This window comes from Drosophila willistoni (assembly GCF_018902025.1).
Source record: "Drosophila willistoni isolate 14030-0811.24 chromosome XL unlocalized genomic scaffold, UCI_dwil_1.1 Seg142, whole genome shotgun sequence".
In the NCBI taxonomy this organism is placed as follows: Eukaryota; Metazoa; Arthropoda; class Insecta; order Diptera; family Drosophilidae; genus Drosophila; species Drosophila willistoni.
The window spans coordinates 5,532,850-5,554,537 of NW_025814053.1; the positions used below are offsets into that span (position 1 = coordinate 5,532,850).

The window sequence follows — 21,688 nt, forward strand, 5'->3', positions numbered from 1 at the left end:
TCACAGTAATATGTAAATCGGATTTCCAGAGTCGCACTTACAGAGACAGACAGAGAGAGAGAGAGAGAGAGAGAGAGAGAGAGAGCGAGCAGTTTGCTCAGAATAACCACATCCGCATACATATCCGCATCGGTTCCCGATCCGGATCCGCATCAGCGCCCACCAATAGCATTGCATTCGGTTATTTTTCCTTTGGGCGGATAAAATCCCCTCAAATATTTGCATATCATAGACTCGAATATGTGGGCAGCTAGAGGAAGATAGGCAGAGAGAGAGAGAGGCAGGGAGAGAGCTTGTGTGTGCGAAAGAGGGGCGAAGTAGGTAGGCCCATATGTTGAGACTAAAAACGGTTAAGATTATATTTGCATGAAGCTGGCATATGACCTCCATATAGGCTTATAGTCGCCAGCCACCTTTACCACATCGAGGTCAACAATGACACTGTACTACAGAATAGACGTCGGGGTCACCACTATTTATTTTAATGTCTCTCTTCCTCCATCCTGACGTCATTGAGTCTATTTCCAATTTTCCAACCATGAATACCTTTCTGGATTGGCAAGTGGGAAGTGGTTGTGCTTACAGACGTCGGGGTCACCAAAGTTATTACTTTGTCTTATGATTCAGTAAGCGTAGCCAAAGTTTCCATTTACCATTCCGTGTTGCAAATACAAAACAAAAAATACACGAATACTAATAATATAATAATGTAAACATAATAAATAGAAAAATAAGTAAAAATAACTACTGTGCTGTCACTTTGCATCACGGAATGTTCCGTCAGTTGTCGAAGCTGCTTCTTCTGAGTGATTGGGAGCTAAGGTGTTGGCATTTCAAAAGACTCCAATGGGGGGGAATGCAAGTAGGAAATACCATGGGTATGTTTGGGCCATATATTGCGATTGAGCTGTCCTCTACTGTGTCCTGTCCCTGTCCTGTCCTGTCCAAATGCGTCTTTTAATGTAATCTCTTACGGATTTGTTTTGACAGCCGCACACACTCCTTTTTGCGTTTTCTTTCTTCGCATTCTCAATTTCTTTTCTTGGCTACTTTTTTCTTCTTCTCCCTTCAGATTGCTTTCGTTTCGTTTTGCGTTTTTTGTTTTTCAATGCATATGAAATGGGTGTGGATAAGTGTGGATATGTAAGGGATGAGAGATGAGCCCTGCTTCGGTAGTGTTTTGTGGGTGAGTGTTTGGGTTTCATCATAAATATTCGATTACTCAAGCGTATGTAATTTATTATATTATATTTGTGATATAAACAAAACAAAACAACACCACAAAAAAAAAAGGAAAAAAAGATTTTTTTTACTAAAGCCATGGGACAGAATGTTAGTTTGAGAAATATACAAAATAAATTACAATATTGTACATTAAAGTTGGGATTCGGTGTTGATCTTAATTTTTAGTCAGTTTTACGTTGGATTTATTTTTAGTTGCTCTTTGATCTGTCTTATAATATATGAATCTAGAAGTTCTTTGTTCAATTCATATTTATTTCTGCTTTATTTCTTTTCTCCATTTGGTTTTAAATCTAAATGCATTTATCTATGTTCCTATTTCTCAGTTGCTTCTCTCCCTTCTTATGGTATCTTAATTTTTCTTTTATGTCATATTTCTCAGAGGCTTCAATGTAAAATTCTGAATTTTCCACTATTTCTTCTTCATTTTCTCACCTTCTCGTTTGCAGTGAAAAGAGACACAAACAAGAGCTGGAGAAAAATACATAGAACGGAATGATAAATATTTAAAACAAAAGACAAATATTCTTTCAAACATTAGCTACTCTGGTAAATTTGATGGCAAAATATTTGCAAATAGTAAATAAAAATTGCAGATGCAAAACTGATTGATCCTTTATAATTGTCTAGCCTCGATTGGTTGCCATGGCTGCTTCCTTCTCGTCCTGTTTCGAAGTTTGCTGAAAGCCGACAAAGCTGCTTAGATGTCACCAGTATCCCCCACTCTAGCTAATACCATTTTGTCCAACAGGGTATATTCATTTTGACCAACAATAAAATAAACTTGACATTCTCCCATTGAGAATAATATAAATTCTAAAGAAAATTACTTTCAATTGAACACAATTTATATATATTTTACAATTTATTTATGTTATAGTTTCATTTATATTATTTAGTCAAAGTATTTGGGCGAAGCAAAAGGCCCTTTTTGGCCCTTTTGGGTTGTCTTTTTTCCCTTTTTGGCTGGTCCGTCTTGAGCTGACATTTCAACTGCCAATTTGAAGGGCCTTTGTCATGCAAAGAGAGATGCTGCAACCACAACAACAATGACTAAACTAAAGGAAGACAACCACACAGACAACTGGGTGGTGCAGGGTGGTGGTGATGGTGGTGGTGCCGTTGCTGTTGCTGCTGCTTCACACAAAGGCCACTCACTATGTATAAATTGTAAAACTATTTTCAATAACAGAACACAACAAGGCAGTGGAGGAGGAGAGAGGGCTTGAGAAGATTTGCTTGCTATCTCTCTCTGACACGCTCTGTCTCTGACTCTGATTATTTGGCTTTTTCCTCACCTGGGCAAGAGAAGGAAGACAGAGTTTAGCCTGGTCTGGCCTGGGCAATTGCCAGAGTTATGGCGGAGTCTCTCTATCTCTCTCTCTCTCTCTGTCTCTGTCTCTTGTTCTATCATTTTCAACAAATGGTTTTTACTCTTCCACACGGCACTTACCTTCCTTCCGTCCGTCCTTCCGTCCTTTTGTCGTGCCATCCTTCTGGCCTATACTACTTTCTATCTTTTTCGACTTTGGGCAACATCTTGAAAGTAATTTTCGGGGGGATGTTTGTGGACTAACAAACTTTTTTTTTCCTTTATATGTATGTATGTTTTTTGTTTTGTCTTTTCGCAATTTAGCATATTTCTGCAGCATTTTGTTGTTCTCTGCCGTGTTTCAAGTTTTGCTTTACCGTTTTGCGGTGTGCAAAATGCAAATTGCTTGGCATGCATATTTTCTATAACTATTCCAGAACATAGTATATAGTATATATATATATATATGTATATATACCTATGTATCTATAACTATGTGCTTACTGAAGTGCGGCCAATTGTCTGTATGTGGTTTTTTTTTTTGTCATTTGATAAGTAAATTTTGTCCAAGTATCAATCGAAAATCTGAATTATTTAGACAGTTCGGTCAAAAATTTAGCTCGAAGCAAAACGTAATGTCGCTCGTGTAATTCCTTCTCGATGATTGCTTATTTAACTCAAACGAAAACCGTTCAAGCAAGCAACCATCCAACCAACTTAACCCTCAACTCCTCCTCCCATCGGACAGCATTACAAATAAATAGTGGAAATATCGTACGCCATTCGCTGTTTTTGGTTTTGATGTTTGTATTTTGTCTTTTGGTCGTGCCGTCGTCGTCCAGATGTTTTGATTCACTTTTAATTCATTTCACCCGAACTGAAACTCCAACTCCGGCTCATACCCACCCGCAACAGGGTTTCCACTCTTGACTGTTATTGCCGTAGAGAGTGGTTGTTGTTGTTGTTGTTGTTCTTGCTATTGCTATTAAGACAAACGCCTCCAAGAATAATCGAGACTAAAACGGAGCAAAACAAGAATTGGGTTGCCAGTTTGTGTCCGCTTCCTTGGGCTTCTCAGTTCTCAGTTGAATGTGGACAACATAAAGCGGGAACAGGAGCAAGAGAAGTGACATGGGGACGAGGACGTAGACGTGGACGTGGACAACGACGACGACGATGATGCAGCCAACCAGCCGGCAATAAAAATATGATTGTATTTTCGCTTGAGTTATTTTCATTTCTCGATGATGTCGAGGACCCTTGCCAACGAGAAACTGTGAGAAGGAGATGGCTGGAGTAGGCGACCGCAACTTTTACCCCAATTCCTTCCCAGTTGGCATTTCCTTCCGCATACCTTCCCTTACACACAGTCTCACAGAGTGAGAGAGAGAGAGAGAGAGATAGAGAGATAGAGAGATAGAGAGAGAGAGAGAGAGGCGACTGAGGGCGTCCTTCCTTCTTCAATGCTGACCCATTGCATGGTTAAATCAACCGACCATTGGCCCCAAAATGTTGTTTTTGTTTCTCATCCTTTGCTCTACATCCCACTTCCTTTTAGCTTGCTGTTTTGTTTTTGTTTGCAGCCGCCCACACCCACACACATACACACAGTAGAGACAAAAAGCGAGGAGGTAAAATCAAGACGGGGAATGAGAGACAGAGACCCATTTGAAATCAGGACGCTACATTACATTTTTCGTTGCCATTAATCGTGAAGGTCCTCCGTTTGCCTTCGTTACCCATGTAACCCCTCTCTGTCTCTCTCTCTTTCTCTCTCTCTCTCTCTTTCCAACAGTCAAATGCTCCTCTAGCCATTTGCCATTGCCATCTTTTTCTCATATTTACTCGAGTGATGTAATTTTTCGAATAGCTTAAGGCTTTTGGCCAAAATGTTTAGCATGGCAAATCCTTTTTTTTTTCAGAACATCGAATTTCTCCTTTAGAACATTGAACAAGCCGTCGCCGCCATCGCCATCATCCTTACGATTGTCGTCATCTTCTGTTTTTGCGGTCGAATTCATTTTGCATATGCAAAAATTCATTTATTAATAAATCATCAACATAAATATTTGTCTAAAGCCAAGTGAGGTAGAATAAGTATCAAAATTTCTATGACCGATAGACCTTAATTGAAATCGTTTACTATGAAATCCTTTAAAGGAAACTACATACATATATAAACTTTTATGATATAGAGCTCAATCAAAACTCGTTTTGGGCTATTATTGGCTTATATGGTAAGCCCAAAAGTGAGTAAGTTATAAGACTATTTCACTTCTTCGTATGGTTTACACATCAATCGTTCCATCTTTACTCGTTGGCTTTTCGACTCCATCCCCCGTTGCTGACTCGTTGTTTAATGAATTGTTATTTCGCCCCCTTTTGCATTTAAATACTTATTTGATTGATAATCGTTGAAGATGCAATCGCTCTCGCTGTTTTACTCTATCTCGTCCTCCACTCGTTGTCGATCCAAACGCTTACAATTCAATTGCTCATTCGTTATTCGCTATCGATTGAAGTTTCCATTGAGAAGATGATCAGTTACTTGTTATTTTGGCCCTTTTAAATTTTGCATGTTTTTGTTTGCTGGAATAACTCCATTGCAGAAACAACATGCATAGAAGAGAAGCAGCAGCAGGAGTAGGGGAGAGTGTGCACCAAGGCGAATAGACAAATAAAAATTTGTAATGAAATTTTGTTCGCTGACATTTCGAAAAATTGCTTTTTAACCTTTGTGCTGCGACAGCCTCAGCTTCGTCTCCATTTTCCAACTTCTCGTGTGTGTGCTTGGGTGCCTGTGTGTGTGTGTGTGTGTGTGTGTCAGTGACATGTATCTTCCTTTTACTACTTTTCCCGCACCACTCAAATGTTGCTGAATGAAGAAGGGAGTCTTCTTCTCCATCTTCTTTGGCCAAAACTAAATGCAAAGTTGTGTGCAGTTGCGCAAAATCTGTGTAAACCGAAAACTCTCTGTGTGACATGCTTTTAAGTTTGTTTGCCGGTTGTGTCCTGTGTGTCCTGCCGCGCTGCCGCTTTGCCGCTTACATCCTCATGACTGAGATTCTGGCTGGCATGCAGATTATTATTAGGTTGTCTGTCAGTCACCAGGTAGATAGGTAGGTAGCTAGCTAGCTAGGTAGGGTAGGGTTGGGGAGGCTAGGAGTTTGGAATATGTCTTACAGTCCATGGGCATGGGCTGACGAAAACTTTGCCCATGTTGTCCAGTTTTTGGGTACGACTTGAAGTTTTGTTCTAACAAACCAATTACTCGCACCAATTTCCACACAAAAACCTTGGCGCATGATGGAAGAGTTCGACGAGAACGACGAGTACATATACCTCGGAACGAAGACGTCGTCCGAAGATGAAGATGAAGATGAAGACCAAGACGAGCGATAGCTGAAAGCTGAAGAAAATACAAATACGACTTTGAGTTACTTTTTCATTATTTTGCCAAGGAGTTTGTCCTTTTGCGTGTGAGACACACTTGCCGCTCTTCTAACATTTCTCTCTACCTCCCTACCTACCTCCCTCCCTCCCCTGTGTATCTGTGTATGTGTCATTCGCCCTGTGTGTATGTGTATTGCAATGTTCAAAACATTGGCAGATGTCGCCGCACTACCAAAAGTTACAAACAGTCAAGGCACGGGGTGAAGGTTTTCTTTTTCCTTCTTTTCGAGCATTTTTTCCCTTCTTGAGGGAGAACAGAAGTGCAGGGTAAGGAGAATTGAGGGTCGTGTGGAGGCTGTGTGTACACATGCCGAGACAAGACATGCCAAGCAGCTAGTCAACTTGGGCCATACCAAGGACAGGGGACCAGGATTGAGGTACACGGCAATATGTATGTATGTATGTGTGTATGTATACAAAAAAAAAAAATAAAGAACGAAAAGTTGCTACAAGTTTTCTATTTTCTAATTTTTACTTGTCTTTTTTCGTTTGCGCTTCTTTCTCAGTTTACCGCATGTGTTCGCAACGCCCAAAACCAAAAAATAAGAAAAACCCAAAATTACTGTTTTGAGGTAAAAGGTGAAGGACGGCTACCTTAAAGTCGTTTCACCCAAACCATTTGCTAAATGCATTTTTAAACAATCATTATGAAAAATATTTACATATTTGTGTATTTCAACTAACTTTTGCTTCGGGATTTTAAGTATTTCGTTTGACTTTAAAAACAAAATTCTGCAAATAAATTGAATTTATTTATTGACACTATGAGGAGAGCGTATTGTTTAATCTATGGCATTATGCATTCTGGGCCTTTGTGACCAGTTGCCTCTTCATTCAGACATTGTAACCCATCAAAACATGTTAGAAAACGAAAACTATTTGAAATTGCTTTTAAAATGCTCAAACTATCATTGTTCATCCTTTCAGGACCGATTTAAGGGATTAAAAAGAAAGTACTAAAAGGATTAAGAGATTAGATAATTTTAACCGATCACAAAGGCCTTCCTTAAGGCGTCCTTTAGCTGGAATAACTTAACAATGTCACTGGGTAGTTAATTTTTTAGCCAACAATCACGTATACGCGGGGTGTGCCAAACAGTTATGGATTATTATAATTATGATGGATGGATAAGGCGATCATTCACATCTAAAAAATAATAAAGGAAAAATCTTTACTGACATTTTGTGAACTTTTAATGGCTAATGATCAAGAATTGAAAATATCTGGATTTGAAATTGAACGACTGATCAAATCGGTTCTACTCATCCTAGAACATTTTTGATATAAAGTTAACCCGAGGTCAGCACGTTCATACATATGTAAGTATATACATACATATATACATATAACATATGTTTTAGTTTATCTCTTCAAAATTCGCACTTGTTTTTTGGTGTCACTTTAGCCTGAGGTTTTCGTGGTCTCTTCTTGCTCATCTAGTTTGACTTGAGGTTTCTTTTTTTTTTTGTTATTTTTGTTTGTTGTTTTTTGTTTTTTATTCTTTTGATGTGTCTTTAGTTGGGATTAAGATGGGGCGCATATGTGAAGTAATCTTCTAGGGCTGCTGCTGTTGCTTGTGGCCCGTTTAACTTTACGAAGGATATTATGCGAGGAAAGCAAAGAAAGCACAGAAAAGAAGCGAGGGAGGAAGCTGTTGTAAAAAAGTTTTTAATTTTTCTTTTCAAACATTTAACTAAAAGAGCAAGTGCAAGTCATACCACCGCCGCCATCGTCCATCACACACACACATACACACACACCCACACACACATAGACTTGCGCATCCCCCAACCACCACATTTGTAGCCATTTTTCCCTCTTCCCACCCCCTGAGCAACTAACTGAGGGATGAGATGGAGAAAAAATATTATCCGTTTTTCTTGTACCTCATAACTTTAGCTTGGCAAAATATCATCATACGCATAAAACAACATATATATACTTATTCATACATCAGAGGGTCCTGTTACTGTTCCTATCCCTGCGAATGCTTCCTCATCTTTATTTTTCTTTTAATGAAACAGTTGTTAGCTAGCGGCACTATTATGATTATTATTATAAGGCATACGAAAAAACAAAAAAAGAAAGGCAAAAACCCATCATCAGCAGCATCAGCAGGACCAGAAAGTATGAGTTGCAGTTGCAGTTATAGCGTCGTGTAAAATAATATTTAGATGCCAACTCATCCAACTCATCGCCCCCCTCGGGGAGCTTACTTGCATCAGCATTTTGCAGCTTAATTAAATTTTACTCGAAAAATCTGTGCGAAGACCGCCAAATGCCAAAGCCCAAGCCAAAGTCAAAGCCAAAGCGAAAGCCGAAGCCAAAACTAAAGGCAACGAAATTTGCTGCACAAAAGGCTCTACTGAAAATCCTTTCAAATTGATTGTCTCATCTTACTCCGACAACTAAATCTGAACGACTCGATTAAACATTAACGGAGTCAGGGGAACAATTGAAAGAAGGTCTAAGCATGAAGTGCTTTTCGTTTTACTGTCTATTCATATTCCGAAACTCAGTTAAATTTAAGTTTCTGTTGTGCCTAGATCCGCTCCTGTACTGCCAATAATTGAAGCGCCAACCAGAGAGACATTCCAAGATGAGTTGACAAACTGTTCTCTGGCCGTTGGTTTGCCTTTTGTTGCGGTCCAAATTGTTTATGGTGGTTGGGATCTTGCAAATTAAAAAATTATTCAACATTTTAAAAAACTTTGTTGCAAAGTATTGACAGATAAGCAGAGGCAAAGTGAATGCTAGCAAAAAGTTCATATGGTGTCAAAAATCACTTACAAAATTGGTAAAGATGAAGTGTTATTAGAGACTCTTATTATTTGAAATTATAAAGAACGACGATCACAGAAAAAAGGGTGTTAAAATGTCTAAAAAGTTTAGCATTTTAAATTTAATTTACGTTATGCCATGAATTATAACGTAAGCTGATGTACAGATGTTGAAAAACTTCTGGGAGAGGGCAACAAATCGGACAAATCGTACCTTGCAAAAGCGAATCAGAAAGAAGTAAAGCAAACTGATGTAAATGATGTAATGAAAACTAGCACTCTTGAAGAATAAAACGTTACGCAAAACTAACCAATACGATGCATTGATGTAAAATGATGTATACAAAGTAAGGATGAATAAGCAATGCAAGACAACGAAGCAGAGTAAAAATTAATTAATTAAACAAAAGCCACAAGACAAACATCAGTTTTAAGCTAATTCAATTTGAAGTGGACATAGTATAAAGATATGTATGTATGTATATGTATTTTTGACTATATCTATGTGGTAAAATTCATAAAGAGAAAACAATTTACCTGTTGATAAGGATCTCCTTTTTTGGTATGCTATTTCTGTCAGTGACTGACTGGCTATTGTTTTTCATAAGCTTGGTCAGAACTAGTATACATATCTCCAAATCTCTGTCTCTTTCGTTTTTCCTCTCTTTCTCACTTTCTTCATCTATAGACTTATCTCTCTCTCTCTCTCTATGTCTCTCTTTTTGTCTCTGTCTCTGACTGTCATCATTATCAAGCATTTGCAATCTGTATTTTGTAGCTAGAGCATCCGACAACCCGCATTGCTTTGGCCATGTCAAGAGCAGAAGTCGACAATGGGTGGTGGAGTTATATACTTCTCTTCTTTAGTTTTTGGGGTTTTTTGTTTTTTTTGCTATTCGTTTTCGTTCTGGCTTTTCGTTTTGTTGGTTGGCTAAAGGCAATTGGCCGTCTAAAACAATTTGGCCATTAATGTTAATGACAACGATATCGACGATGTGTTCCAATATTTGTGTTTTTTTTTCTCTTGTTTTTTGGGTGCCAAAAACCAAAGAGCAAATAACTGGTGGTGGGGGGGTAGTAAGGGGAAATGTTGTTTTAGTCAGCCTCTATGATGACATCGCTTGGCCTGTCATGGAAACTGTGTAATGGAATTCAATAAAAGCAGCTGAGAGTGCAGAAAGTTTTTGACACGACCATCGGATGATGATGCCAGGCAAAATGATGGTGGGTAAAACTCATCAGCAATGCGCTTGTCAGGCTCATTTGTTAATTTTCTGCAATATCGGCGAGTGTCTCACATCGGCATGGGCATGGGCATGGCCATGGCAATGGACTGAAGTTTGTTCAGTCAGCCCCAGCTCTGGTTCTGGTCGTCGGTTTACTGACAACACGCGGCAATATTTATTGCTCCTGTTTCACATCAAAATTGCTACAAGGTAATACAAGAGTTGAGCATATTAGCTAAAGCACTTCACATGACAGACGGTAACTTTTTCTAGCCTTTTATCAGGCTTGACATATGACATTTTTGCCACTCAGCAGGCCTGGCCATATCAATTTGGTCATACATTACGTAATGGACAATCTGGAAGTTGCTTTATCCTTATCGATTATAATGCCGATTGGCACAAGTCTCTGGCTGCAATTGTTACTTCAAGTGAATGTCTATTTAACCGCCATTTGGAGTCTTGGCCTAACACTTTGGATGATAATGAATGTAAGTGTAGTAGTCCACGAGAAATACTAAGTTTTAGTTACTAACTTTGGCCTTGCAGATCGAGAGCAATTTGAACTCTGAGGGATTTGTTAAAATGTTGGCTTATCTAGTGGCACTTGCAATCGATTCGAGGCGTCTATATGTTGGATATATTTTCAATTTGAGAGCCTCTGTATTTAGCACTAGAGCCTTGCCCTTGATCCTGTGGCTGACCACGCCCCAACTAGTGCTTGTGCCCCTGGGTCTGTATCTTAGCTCATGGCCAGAGCCCTTTTGGCTTCCATACGTCTTGTATGCCAATGGCATTTGCATGGCTCTCGAGGTGCTTGTGACACTTTCGGCATTTGGCAGAAAATAATAACTAAACCAAGGGCATTCGCATAGTCGTCGTGGGTTTGGATTGTTGTTGGCGAACACACACACTTTTATTGCATTTACCCTGGACAAGATGGACCCGGATGTCGTTTTCAATAAAGGCGTTTGCGAGCGTTAAGCCACACACCCACACACACACACACACACACATGAGTGTGTTGGTGAGTGTGTGTCGCAGTTCCTGTCTCTGGTTGCCACTTTAATTAATTTCTTTAAGTTCATTAACGTTTCAGACTTGTTTAAGCAAGCGCAAAATGACAATGAAAGGGCGGAACGCTTTTTGAAGATGTTTTCAGTCGGACAACGACTTTCACTTCATTTTGTATAATCAGAAAGCAAATGGAGATGAAATGGCACAAACTACGCAGATGGGTTTTGATTAAAAAGATTCGAAAATATTTAGCTAAAGTTATGAACCATTTCTTTAACGAAAATTCCTGGGGTAAACAAACCAACAAGTAGTTTGTGAATAAATAATAGACAAATTTATAGTATTAAAATCGTATTAAGAGATTCGTTGGCTAAAAATCTAGATTTAGCCATAGACTATCGATATTTTTGTAGTCTAAATTCTATCTTATACTTTTATTTTGTATCTAAAATTACCTGAATTAACCCAGCCATATTTTAATCATTCTAAAATATTATTGATATCAGTAGTATTATTAAACTTGATATACCGATCCTTCAATTTTCCAATTTAGACTACCAAATATGGGCTTTAAAATTAAAATAAGCGGAGAAATATACACCAAGTTCAATTTCATTGACCTTATTTTAAAAGAAACTACTTAGTGTGTTTATCCAAACAAGAAAACAAAAAGGAGAGAACAGAAAAAACGGAACCATTCAGCCACTTGTCGGCCTCGTATCATCTACAAACCGGACGACACAGTTTCTTCTCTCGCCATTTTGGTTGGGTTTGCTTTTTGGCCCTGCTCCGCGAATGGAAAACGGGGAACGCGAACTCGTCTTCCGTCTTCCGTCTCGTGGCTCCTGCTGCTGCTGCTGGTGCTGCCTTTTCTCATTTTTTGGCAGCTCATGAATATTCATAGACATGAACGTGCCAAACGCTCCCACTATGGCTTGCGATGGCTACGTATCTTGGCCGCAACAGCCCCAGCGCTCTAGCTTTAGCCAGAGAAGGGTTGGACATGGTTTTATAAATTGTCCACACCTCTACACGAACACACACACACACACACACACACACACACAGTCCTATTTGGGGGTATAGCGCAGTATACCTTCTCAAGCCTCGGGAAAATGTTATCGACATGGTTTATTGGCAAACAGAAAGTGACTGTTGGATGAGGAGAATGAATGTGGGGTGTGGAGTGGCGGTCGTTTTTGGTTTTTTCGCATAAACATATACAATAACTTTATGCGAATAACCAAAAACGAAACATATACAATGATTTGGTGGTGTATATATTGGATTAAGTCTATTCGGGGATCAGTGTTTCTGTTGTTGTTGCTGCTGCTGCTGTTCATTCGTGTTCCTCTTTGGCATAACGCAAGGTCCAAGCTCGTGCGATTTTATCATGCTCCTTTCGATTGGATTTATATTGATCGGCAATGCATGTGACCAGGGGATCATTTGGATTGCATTCACCGATCAGAACCCAAAGTGATAACAATAACATGGAAATGGTCATCACCGGGGACCAACGCTCATTGAGTACATCCACACAAATGGCACCACGACTATCCACATTGCAATGATAGATGCGAGTGGCGAAGCGAACGCCTGGCGGCCGAAATGGATACGATTTGGGGAACCGTATATCCAGCTTAAAGGTTCCACCCTCATAGGCAGTGCCGGGTGGACCCTTTACGAAGGCCCTCCAACGGAAGATATCGCCCATATGACTCTCTACACCACAATTGGGCGGTGGATTCCTACGGATTTCGTCCAATTCCCTGTAAAGACGTTTAATGCAAGTAGTTTTCTCGAACCCATCAGAGCTGACATGTCGCTGATGCTGTTGCTCCTCCACTTGCCCCTGGCTAGTGCTCGGATCATTGGCATCGAAAGCTGCTCCAGTTGCTGCTGCTGCTCCTGCTGCTGCTCCACCTGCTCCTGCTGCTCCAGTTGCTGCTGCTGCTGCTGCTCCAGTTGCTGCTGCTGCTCCAGTTGCTGCTGCTGCCCCAGTTGCTGCTGCTGCTCCAGTTGCTGCTGCTGCTCCTGCTGTTGCTAAAGCAGTTTCTTCTGGTTTCATTTTTCAAATTGGTTTCCGGTCTATGGCAAATGAGAATTTCGCGATTGTTGGTAATTTTTGGGTGAGCTTTATTAATTTTTTTTTTTTTTCCATTTGCTGTCGGAAAAATATCTATCACTTTCTGCTTTGGCACTCACATGATGTTAATTTGAAATCGAATGCAAAATGGTTAACAAATTGTTGACGTATAAAGCCTTTGCTTGCTTAGTTGAAAGAATATTGAAATAATCGATATACATATTAATCATCATTGGGGAACGAAGTAAAACCATTTCAACTAGACTACTTCATTACTTGGCATGGCGAATTCAGTCTTAAAACAGACAATCGAATCGCAATACCTTCTCAATATAAGGCTGATAAGGCTGAAAAAATTTCCATATCCTTTATGCATAACCCAGCAAAAGATCGAAGGACATCCAACATCTGCAGACTGCAGGAGAAATAATGGGATCTATGCTGAAACTGAGAATTCGATACGATTGAGGGTTTTCTTTGTGAGGAGAATGCTCTTTGATTATTTTCACGTTAGTTTGTTTGCAAAATTTCTGTAAAATTTGTTTCAAATTGTAAAAGCATTAAAAAAAAAAAAAAAAAAAAAAAATAGAAGAAGAAAACTAAAAGACACAATAATGAAACGAGGTTGAATAGAAAATGAAAGAGAGACACGAGTTGTTGGGGGAGAAGTGCTCAAATTGCGAAATGCAATAAATTGAATGAAAAGTGTGAAAATGAAGTGGAGTCATCATCACCAACATCGCTCACAGAGGATAGAATACACAAAATAACATATAACACGACATAATACAACAACAAAAAGCAAAGGAAAAAGCGAAAACAAAAAATGGGCGGGAAGTGAAAGAAAAATGTAAATGAAAATTCAAGAAAATTTAATAATAAAAACATCAGCATAAAGTAAAACGCATAAAATCCAATGAAATGTAAAAGGCAACCAAGCTAACCAAAGGCGCCTGTTGGACGTCCTTGTTGTTGTCCTTCTTCTTCGACTTGTCGGGTCCTTGGGTCTCCCACTGACTCTCGCTCTCTCTCTCTCTCTCTCTCTTCCTCACTGGTGTGAGTGTGTGTGTGTGTGTGAGTGTACAAAATAGCGTTGGGTAATCACATTGCTGCGCCCTCACTAGCTCTCGCTCTGACAGTGTCCTGTGCCCGGACCAGGATATGCTCAATTGAACATGTTGATTGCTGACAGCGCCCACTTTCAGTTCAAGCCCAGCTCCACCCACCAAATAAGGAGTCAATTGAAAATCAAGTTAGAGGTTGCTTTAATGGAATTAGTTCTACAGCACCAACACCAGCAGCAGCAGATGAAGCCAACAGCCAACAGCATCAATAGATGTAAATGCAAAAGATGCCAAGACGATAGCAATGTATCTTGACAAAGGCAAACGAGAGAGAAAAAATAAAGCAAGCAGCAAGCAATAAAGGCACACACAAGAAGTGGGTATGTTATGAAAGGGGCGGACAGCTGGGCAGGGTGTGTATGTGTGTGTGTGTGTGTGTGTGGGTGGGATTGCTGTGCGTACCTAAGACACACCTAGACAAACATTTAAATAGAGCTCAATTGAAGTAAAAGGAGCGTTGAAAAGCGTGCAAATGAAATTAGAGAGATGCAACACACAAACACACACACACACACATTTGTTCCTCTCATCTATCCATCCATCTGCACACTCATATAACCAGACCAGGCTATGAGCCACGCCCATCTAACAGCATTCACCGAACGTCATTCAACAGCTTTCAAAAAAACAAGCAAGCAAAACATCCCTTTAAGCTCACACACTCACACACCCGCACACAAGCACACACACACTCATACACAATATGACTGTGGGAAAAAACAGACTGCAGGAACAGGGGCGGGAACTGGAGTACGTCCTGAAGCAGGACCTCTGCTAGATCTCATCAGTTGTCAAACTACTTGCTAGTGTTGCCTTGTTTGTCAATTGATCTGTGATATTAATGGGTTATTTTTAATTTGATTTCAATTTTAGCACGTGCTAAATATGAATTTTAGTTTGCCTTTAATTGTTTTTAAAGAGTAAATAAATTGATATTAACTTTTAGCAAGTTGTCTGTCAAATGCCAAACTATGTGGAAAAAAGATGATTGAAAACCAACCATTAAGATATAAACTATAAATATCTCAAATAACTCTCAATATATAATTCAATTCTTTGAAATCAGTTCCATTAGCCCATCTTATAGTTGAATCACAAAATATATTCTGAGTGTGGCTTCTAAAACTCATAAATGATTAAAAACATTGTATTTACATAGATTATAGATCATAAATACCTCAGTTAAACCGTACATCTCTGAAACCAAAGACTAAAATACAGCATCTAATGCCTTATCCATAAGTTGGAAAACGAAAACAACTATTTGACTGTGGCTTCAATAATTGTAATAGATTACTTAAATGTTTTCCTATCCCAAAGCAAACATGCTCATGCTTGATCTTTTGCCATTTTCCATATTGAAATTTAAGCTGTGGTGACCAATACACACCAACACACACCCACACACACACGCACACACTGACTCACTCAATTTACAAATAAATTTCACAATGATTGAATGAGTGTAAGCCTGAATGGTTGAGCGAATTGGTGCATGAATGAATGAGCTCATGAAGGGCGATGCCATAAACTGTAGCCAGTAACGTTTCGTTTCATTTCGTATCGCTTCTCTAACGTCATCATTGGCAACCTCATCTTCAACCCCATCCCCATCCCCTTCCTACGGTCGCATTCACATTCTTACCATCTTCATAGTCATCGCCAAAGCCATCGTCATCGTCATCGGCGTCATCGTCATTTTGGGATGGCTGCCGGGGGGCGCTGAGCGCAGAGTGTTGCTCTCTGCGTTGTGTAACTGCCTTTGTGGCTTAATTGAATTTAAGTGCGACACACAATATGCAATATTGCAAAATGAAATCACATGTACTCAACTTACACACACACACACACATACAGACCCACTAAAGGACACACGAAGTCCCACACTCAGGCAAATAAAGTGCATTTGACTTTGTATCGCACGGACTTACGACAATTTATCGCCAAAGTTGAAGCTACTCATGAAAAAGACTTTTTTTTCGACCTTTTATTACTTGTCACTTGGTCACTTGGCCACACAAATTCCTCAGTGATCTCTTTACCTGAGAATTCTGAGTATATTAAGTAACCACTTTTAAGAGCCTTCCAGAAGTTCGCGACTCTTGAAGACTTGCTCGAATCGAAGCAATTTATTTTCAAAGCTTTGGTGAAAAAGTCGTTTATAATATAATTTTCTTGCCTTGCCGTCCCTTTTATACACTTGAGACTGAACAAGTAGGTCAATTATAGAGTGAGTGGAAGAAAAGGTTTATTAGGCTTATAGGTATAACAATTGTGTGGACGATTTTAACTGGTTAAAAGGACTTTTGATAATCTATATTACTTTGTGATTCTGCCAAAAATGCCAAAATACGTTAAAACTTTTTATTAAATCGGTTAGAAATTAGCTAAAATATTTATGATTTTTTACATTTCAGTAAAAAACTAATCACGATTTAAACGGTTTTAACTTGCCAACTTTTGAAGTGACTGTACTACGTGGTCTATGTATTGGTTGTTGCTGACTGATAATACCTTTTACTTTTAGCCATGCCAATTCTCGCTGCCGTGTAAAATTTTGTCATCATTTTGGCTTTCATTCATTCCAATCGGACATTTCGACATGACAGAAAAAGTGTGTCCATGTATCTCTGTATCGTATCTTTTTCCTTACGATTCTTTTGCTATTTTTTGTGTTTGACTCCCTTTTTGGGGTTTGCTTTTTTCTCTGGTTGCTTGATTTTTTTTTTTTTTTTTTTGTCGCATTTCGGAAATGTTGCGGACCCTACTGTCCCTGTCCTTGTCCCTGTCTCCCTCTCTCTCTCTCTATCGATGGCGCTGTATCTTTCGGTTGTAGAAGACCCACCAAAAAATGCCTGAGGGCAGTAAATTTAAGCGCGCTTGGCAGGAAGACCACGTGGCGTTTCGAGTATTTACCGCCATGTGCATAGTTTGCAAGTCCCGAGCGCGCGGCACCGACACCTGCAGGAATGGAGGACCCCGGACCAGACCATAGCAGACCGGTCAACGAATCGAAGCCATATCCAGACCGGACCCTATCCACAACGTCGACGTCGACAACATGGCCACTAACAACATCAAAAAGTGCCAAGTGCCAAGTGCCCAAGTGTTTGCGCTGCTCGAAGGGACGAGCATTTTTTCCACTCACCCCCGCATCACCCGACCCACGCTCCTCTCCTCTCAGTGACATTTTTCCCCCTCGCGCCCTTTATCACGTTACCAATCCACTTGGTGAGATGGAGAGCCCGGCCTAATGTGAACTGGTCCAAGTTTTTGTATGTCTATTTCTCTGTGTATGAGGTGCTGTTTTTTTTTTTTTGTTTTTTTTATCACTACTCTGTTATGCACATCGATTTTCGCTCAGTGCTTTTTATTTGCCGGACGAAGGGAGACTGTTTGTTTGCCTCGGTTTGTTTATGTGCCGTAACTGGTCAGGAAAAGTTTCATTTTTTTTCTTTGTTTTCAATTTTTTTTTTATTTGTATCAGTCTTTTTTCAGTTTTTTGTTTAAAGTAACATTTAACGATGCTCCAGAGTTGAGTGGCATTGCCTAAGTGCTAGGAAATGTGTGTGCAATTAGAGTTTATTCATTGTTAATTATGTTGATGTAGGTGCTAAATATCTTTAACTAAACACAACGAGCAAACGAGTGGAATGCAAGGATCTCATTGGCTCATTGGATCTCCCTGGGAATCTGCCCTTTTTTCTAACTTCTTTATAACACTTTTGATTAACCAAGATGAGTAATATAGCTTAGACTCTATGTATGGTTGTGTGTAGGTACTTGGAGACTTTGAAGGATGGAATTGCTTGCATTTTATTGGCTGGTCCCTGGATAATTGCTTCAGTTTGAATCCTGACTCTACTGTTACATATACATACATGTATGGTATATGGTAGATAATATAACAATATGGTGTGTATTTGGGCTGTTTGGCTTTTGCTCATTTGGATTCGGCTTATTGGCATGGTGAATTGGCAATTTGCTGCACTTGCCGCGACGCGTAACAACTGAATATTGAATATGAAGCGATTGCTTGGCGGCGGCTTCCCCTGGCGCGTTTATAAATATTTGATGGCCCACACACACACACACACACAGACACATACACACATATAGAGAGACAGACAGAGCATATCGTGAGGCAGCGCAGGAGAGACACAGACATTGAAACTCACTGGGACGAAAAATGTGTGTAATTGTGCACTACTTATATGCAATATGGGTTTGGGTTTCCCTCTCCCATATGCCTGTTACTCGTAAAGGGCGAAAGATTTAATAAAAACGCCAGGCAACAGCACTACCCCTCACTCTCCACACTTGGCCCCCACAGCAGCCACTCGAGAGAGCTACCAAAATGTAACGCCTAAATTCAGAAATTCATGGTTTTGGCATCGCTTTCACAGTAAACAGAAGAAACAAAAGGCTTTTATATTTGTAGCTATGTATGTATGCATGTCTGTATATGTATATATATCTGTGCTTGTCTGTATCTGTATCTATCGTATGCATTATTCAGTCAAGCCAGAAGTAGTAGCTGCTGTTGCTCGTGGTTCTCCTTCGGTTATTGTATATCGCCATATTCCTTATTTAGTTTCATTCATTTGGTAGTCATTGTATTTTCTTGCAAGGCAACCGCAAAAAGTCAAGCGCCGAAAATTGGCATAAATATTTGAACAGCACCTTTTTGTGGTGGGATGCTATGCTTCCCCTGCATCTCCTCCCCGAATTAGCTTCCAAATGCGGCTCAACTTGAGTAATCGAACAAATTTTTATAGGAATATATATCCGAATTAAAATAACAAAAAAATCAAAAAAGGAAGTAATAGGTTAATTGGAAATTACATTATTCAATCTGTCGGTCAATTGACTATTTGTTTTTTAATTGGCCACACGGAAAGAGCCACCTTTAGTAGGAATAAAAAAATGGGTATAATTTAATTGCAATCATTTTGAATGCATTTTTTCCCGCGTATTTTGTTACATGTTTTTGTTGTGAATAAAATCGAATATTTTTATAATTTCATTACACAATGCATTTCAATTTGCTACAATTGCTAAAATTTGTTTGGACTTAACATACTTTCCTCAAGTTAATGCTAGGAACAGAGAAGACGAGGAGAAAAGAAGCATAGCATACTTATGAGGGCGAAATGTTTATTGTTAAGTGGAAATGTAAGCAATACATAAAAATCATTATGATGCTTTTTGCGGCAATTACAGGCAAAAAATTCCCGATTGTCTGAAACTCGCTATCACCTCTGCTTCCAAACCGAGCCCCCACCTACACCCCCGTATCTGGCTACCCCTTCGGCTTTGGTCCCTTGCTGGCAATGGATAAATTTGTATCCCTGTGTATCTTGCATATGTAAATGCAATCAAATTTGCAACGGTCATTTGGCCAGACAGACAGTCAGACAGCCAGGCAGCGAGCCAATCTAACGGCCATCATGTGGGCTTGGCTGGGCATGGACATGGTCATGGGCAGTGGCAAGGGCAAGGGCAGGGGCAGGGGTATGGGCATTTATATATTCATAAAGCTGCTGCCTGCATCTGAATGATGTTTACCTCATAAATAAATAATTGTTAAGTACAAATATGTGTACACATTTTGGTGCAGACAAATTACCACCAGCAGCAGAGGCGGCAGTAGCAGCAATAACATCAGGAGTCAAAAAGTAGCCAAAAAGTTCGCTTCCAGTTTTGCCACATTTGTATGCGCAGCAGCTTATAAGAGGATTACCAGACATCTAGACAGAACGACATGCAGACAAAGCGACAGACCGACAGACAGATAGATAGGAAGAGTGGTATGAGTGAGAGGTGCTGTGGTGTGTGTGTGTGTGTGTGTGTAGGCAAGAGGAAAGATATCTCAACGATACTTAAGAGCTGCATAGTCAAAAGACAATTGACGAACTGACAGAAGTTGGTAGCAACCACAGGCACAAACGAATATACATATATAGAACAAGATACATATGTATTTCAATGGCACTATGAGTAGTGTAAGAGTTTGGCAGCAAACCAAATAAGTTCCACTCTAATGGCCACAAGTGTGAACATCATCAGAGATACACAGACACACACACACACACACACATCGACAAATAGACAGACAGACAAACAGAAGTGAGACAAAACCGAGACAGAACCAAGCAATGTCAGAGAAGTATATCATTTTTTAGTGAAGTGCAACCGCAAAACTCAAAAAAGGGCAAAAAAGAGAGAGAGTGTGAGTGTGAGAGAGAGAGAGAGAGAGAGAAAGAGCTAGAAAGAATGTGTCGGAGTAAGAGAGAAGATGAGCAGCTGCACATAACCAGAATACACCACAATCACAATGCCGAAAAATTCTTTTTGCAGTCTAAGCTAAACGACTTTCGTATACCCTTTATAAGAGATTTCAATACGTTCAGATCTATCAAATTGTTCTTGAACTGTTGCAGACATCATAAAGTCTTCAATATACCCTTTTAACCCGTTGATTCCCGAGGGAATCAGGATATGTATATAAAAAGGCAGGCCCAAAACGCCCGCACTTGAATTAAATATCTCTCGTTATATATGCACCTACAAGTAGGGACACTCACACATACACACAGAGAGACCGAACGAGTGTGGCTCAGACACAAACACAGTGGGTGAGTGTGCGTGTGTGCATGTGTGTGTGTTAAACCAATTTGTCTGACTGTCTCAGTTGCCTAACAAGGTGATTTTCTGAAGTTTTAAAATACATACTTAACCTAGATTTACCTTTGAACTTACATAATCGGCAAACGAATTTAAAACTTGTTTTCTTTTCTATTTTCATATTTCGTCGCTTGGCTCGCTTTTGAATCGTTTAGGTGTACCATTAGATCTATTGAGATCTAGAACTATTTAAGCAACCCATCCAGTAGGAGCTGAAGCAACATTACTAACTACAACTGAGCAGCAGCTGCTCCTTCTGCTCCCATTGCTCCACTCTACTGTGTTACATCTTGTTGCTCCTTCATGTGTTTTTTCTTCCTTTTTTTTTTTTTCATATTATCGTCGGCGCATTCTTCTTCTATTTCTTCAATGTTTTTGCTGTTTCTCCTTCTACTTCTATTGCTAGTTCTTCTGATTCGACTGCTACTTTTTGTATGCTCATAAGAAATTCATAAGTATTTCCGCTTCTGTGATTTTTGATTCGGTAATTAAAATGCAACTGAGATTGCGCTCTTCCATGTGTGGGTGTGTGAGTGTCTGTGTGTGTGTGTTTGTGTGTGCGTGCTAATGTGGATGTGTATGGTTGGGACATGGACATATGTATGTAGAAGTATTAAAGATGGGTGAATATTGTTTTTGTCGTTTTTTTTCGATTCAATTCGATTGAACATAAGATGTCAAATATACATATAACGGTTAATATATCATAACGGTTACTGATATTACTTGAAATTGCTTCTGTTATCTGTAGTTTTAG

At 39.5% G+C, this 21,688-nt stretch overlaps 2 protein-coding genes across 2 annotated transcripts; one reads left to right on the forward strand and one right to left on the reverse strand.

Moving 5' to 3' along the window:
• The first annotated feature begins 10,319 nt into the window (after positions 1-10,319).
• On the forward strand, positions 10,320-11,389 carry LOC111518877. The gene is made up of 2 exons (XM_023176980.2): positions 10,320-10,505; positions 10,564-11,389. Exons 1-2 carry the CDS (start codon positions 10,365-10,367, stop codon positions 10,861-10,863), a joined length of 441 nt encoding a protein of 146 aa, XP_023032748.2. The 5' UTR covers positions 10,320-10,364; the 3' UTR covers positions 10,864-11,389.
• A 758-nt stretch (positions 11,390-12,147) lies between these two features.
• On the reverse strand, positions 12,148-15,943 carry LOC6644724 (ubiquitin-conjugating enzyme E2 11). The gene is made up of 2 exons (XM_047011589.1): positions 15,882-15,943; positions 12,148-12,968 (listed from the first exon to the last, which is right to left on the reverse strand). The coding sequence occupies exons 1-2, from the start codon at positions 15,941-15,943 to the stop codon at positions 12,371-12,373; spliced, it is 660 nt and encodes a 219-aa protein (XP_046867545.1). The 3' UTR covers positions 12,148-12,370.
• Positions 15,944-21,688: the final 5,745 nt, after the last annotated feature.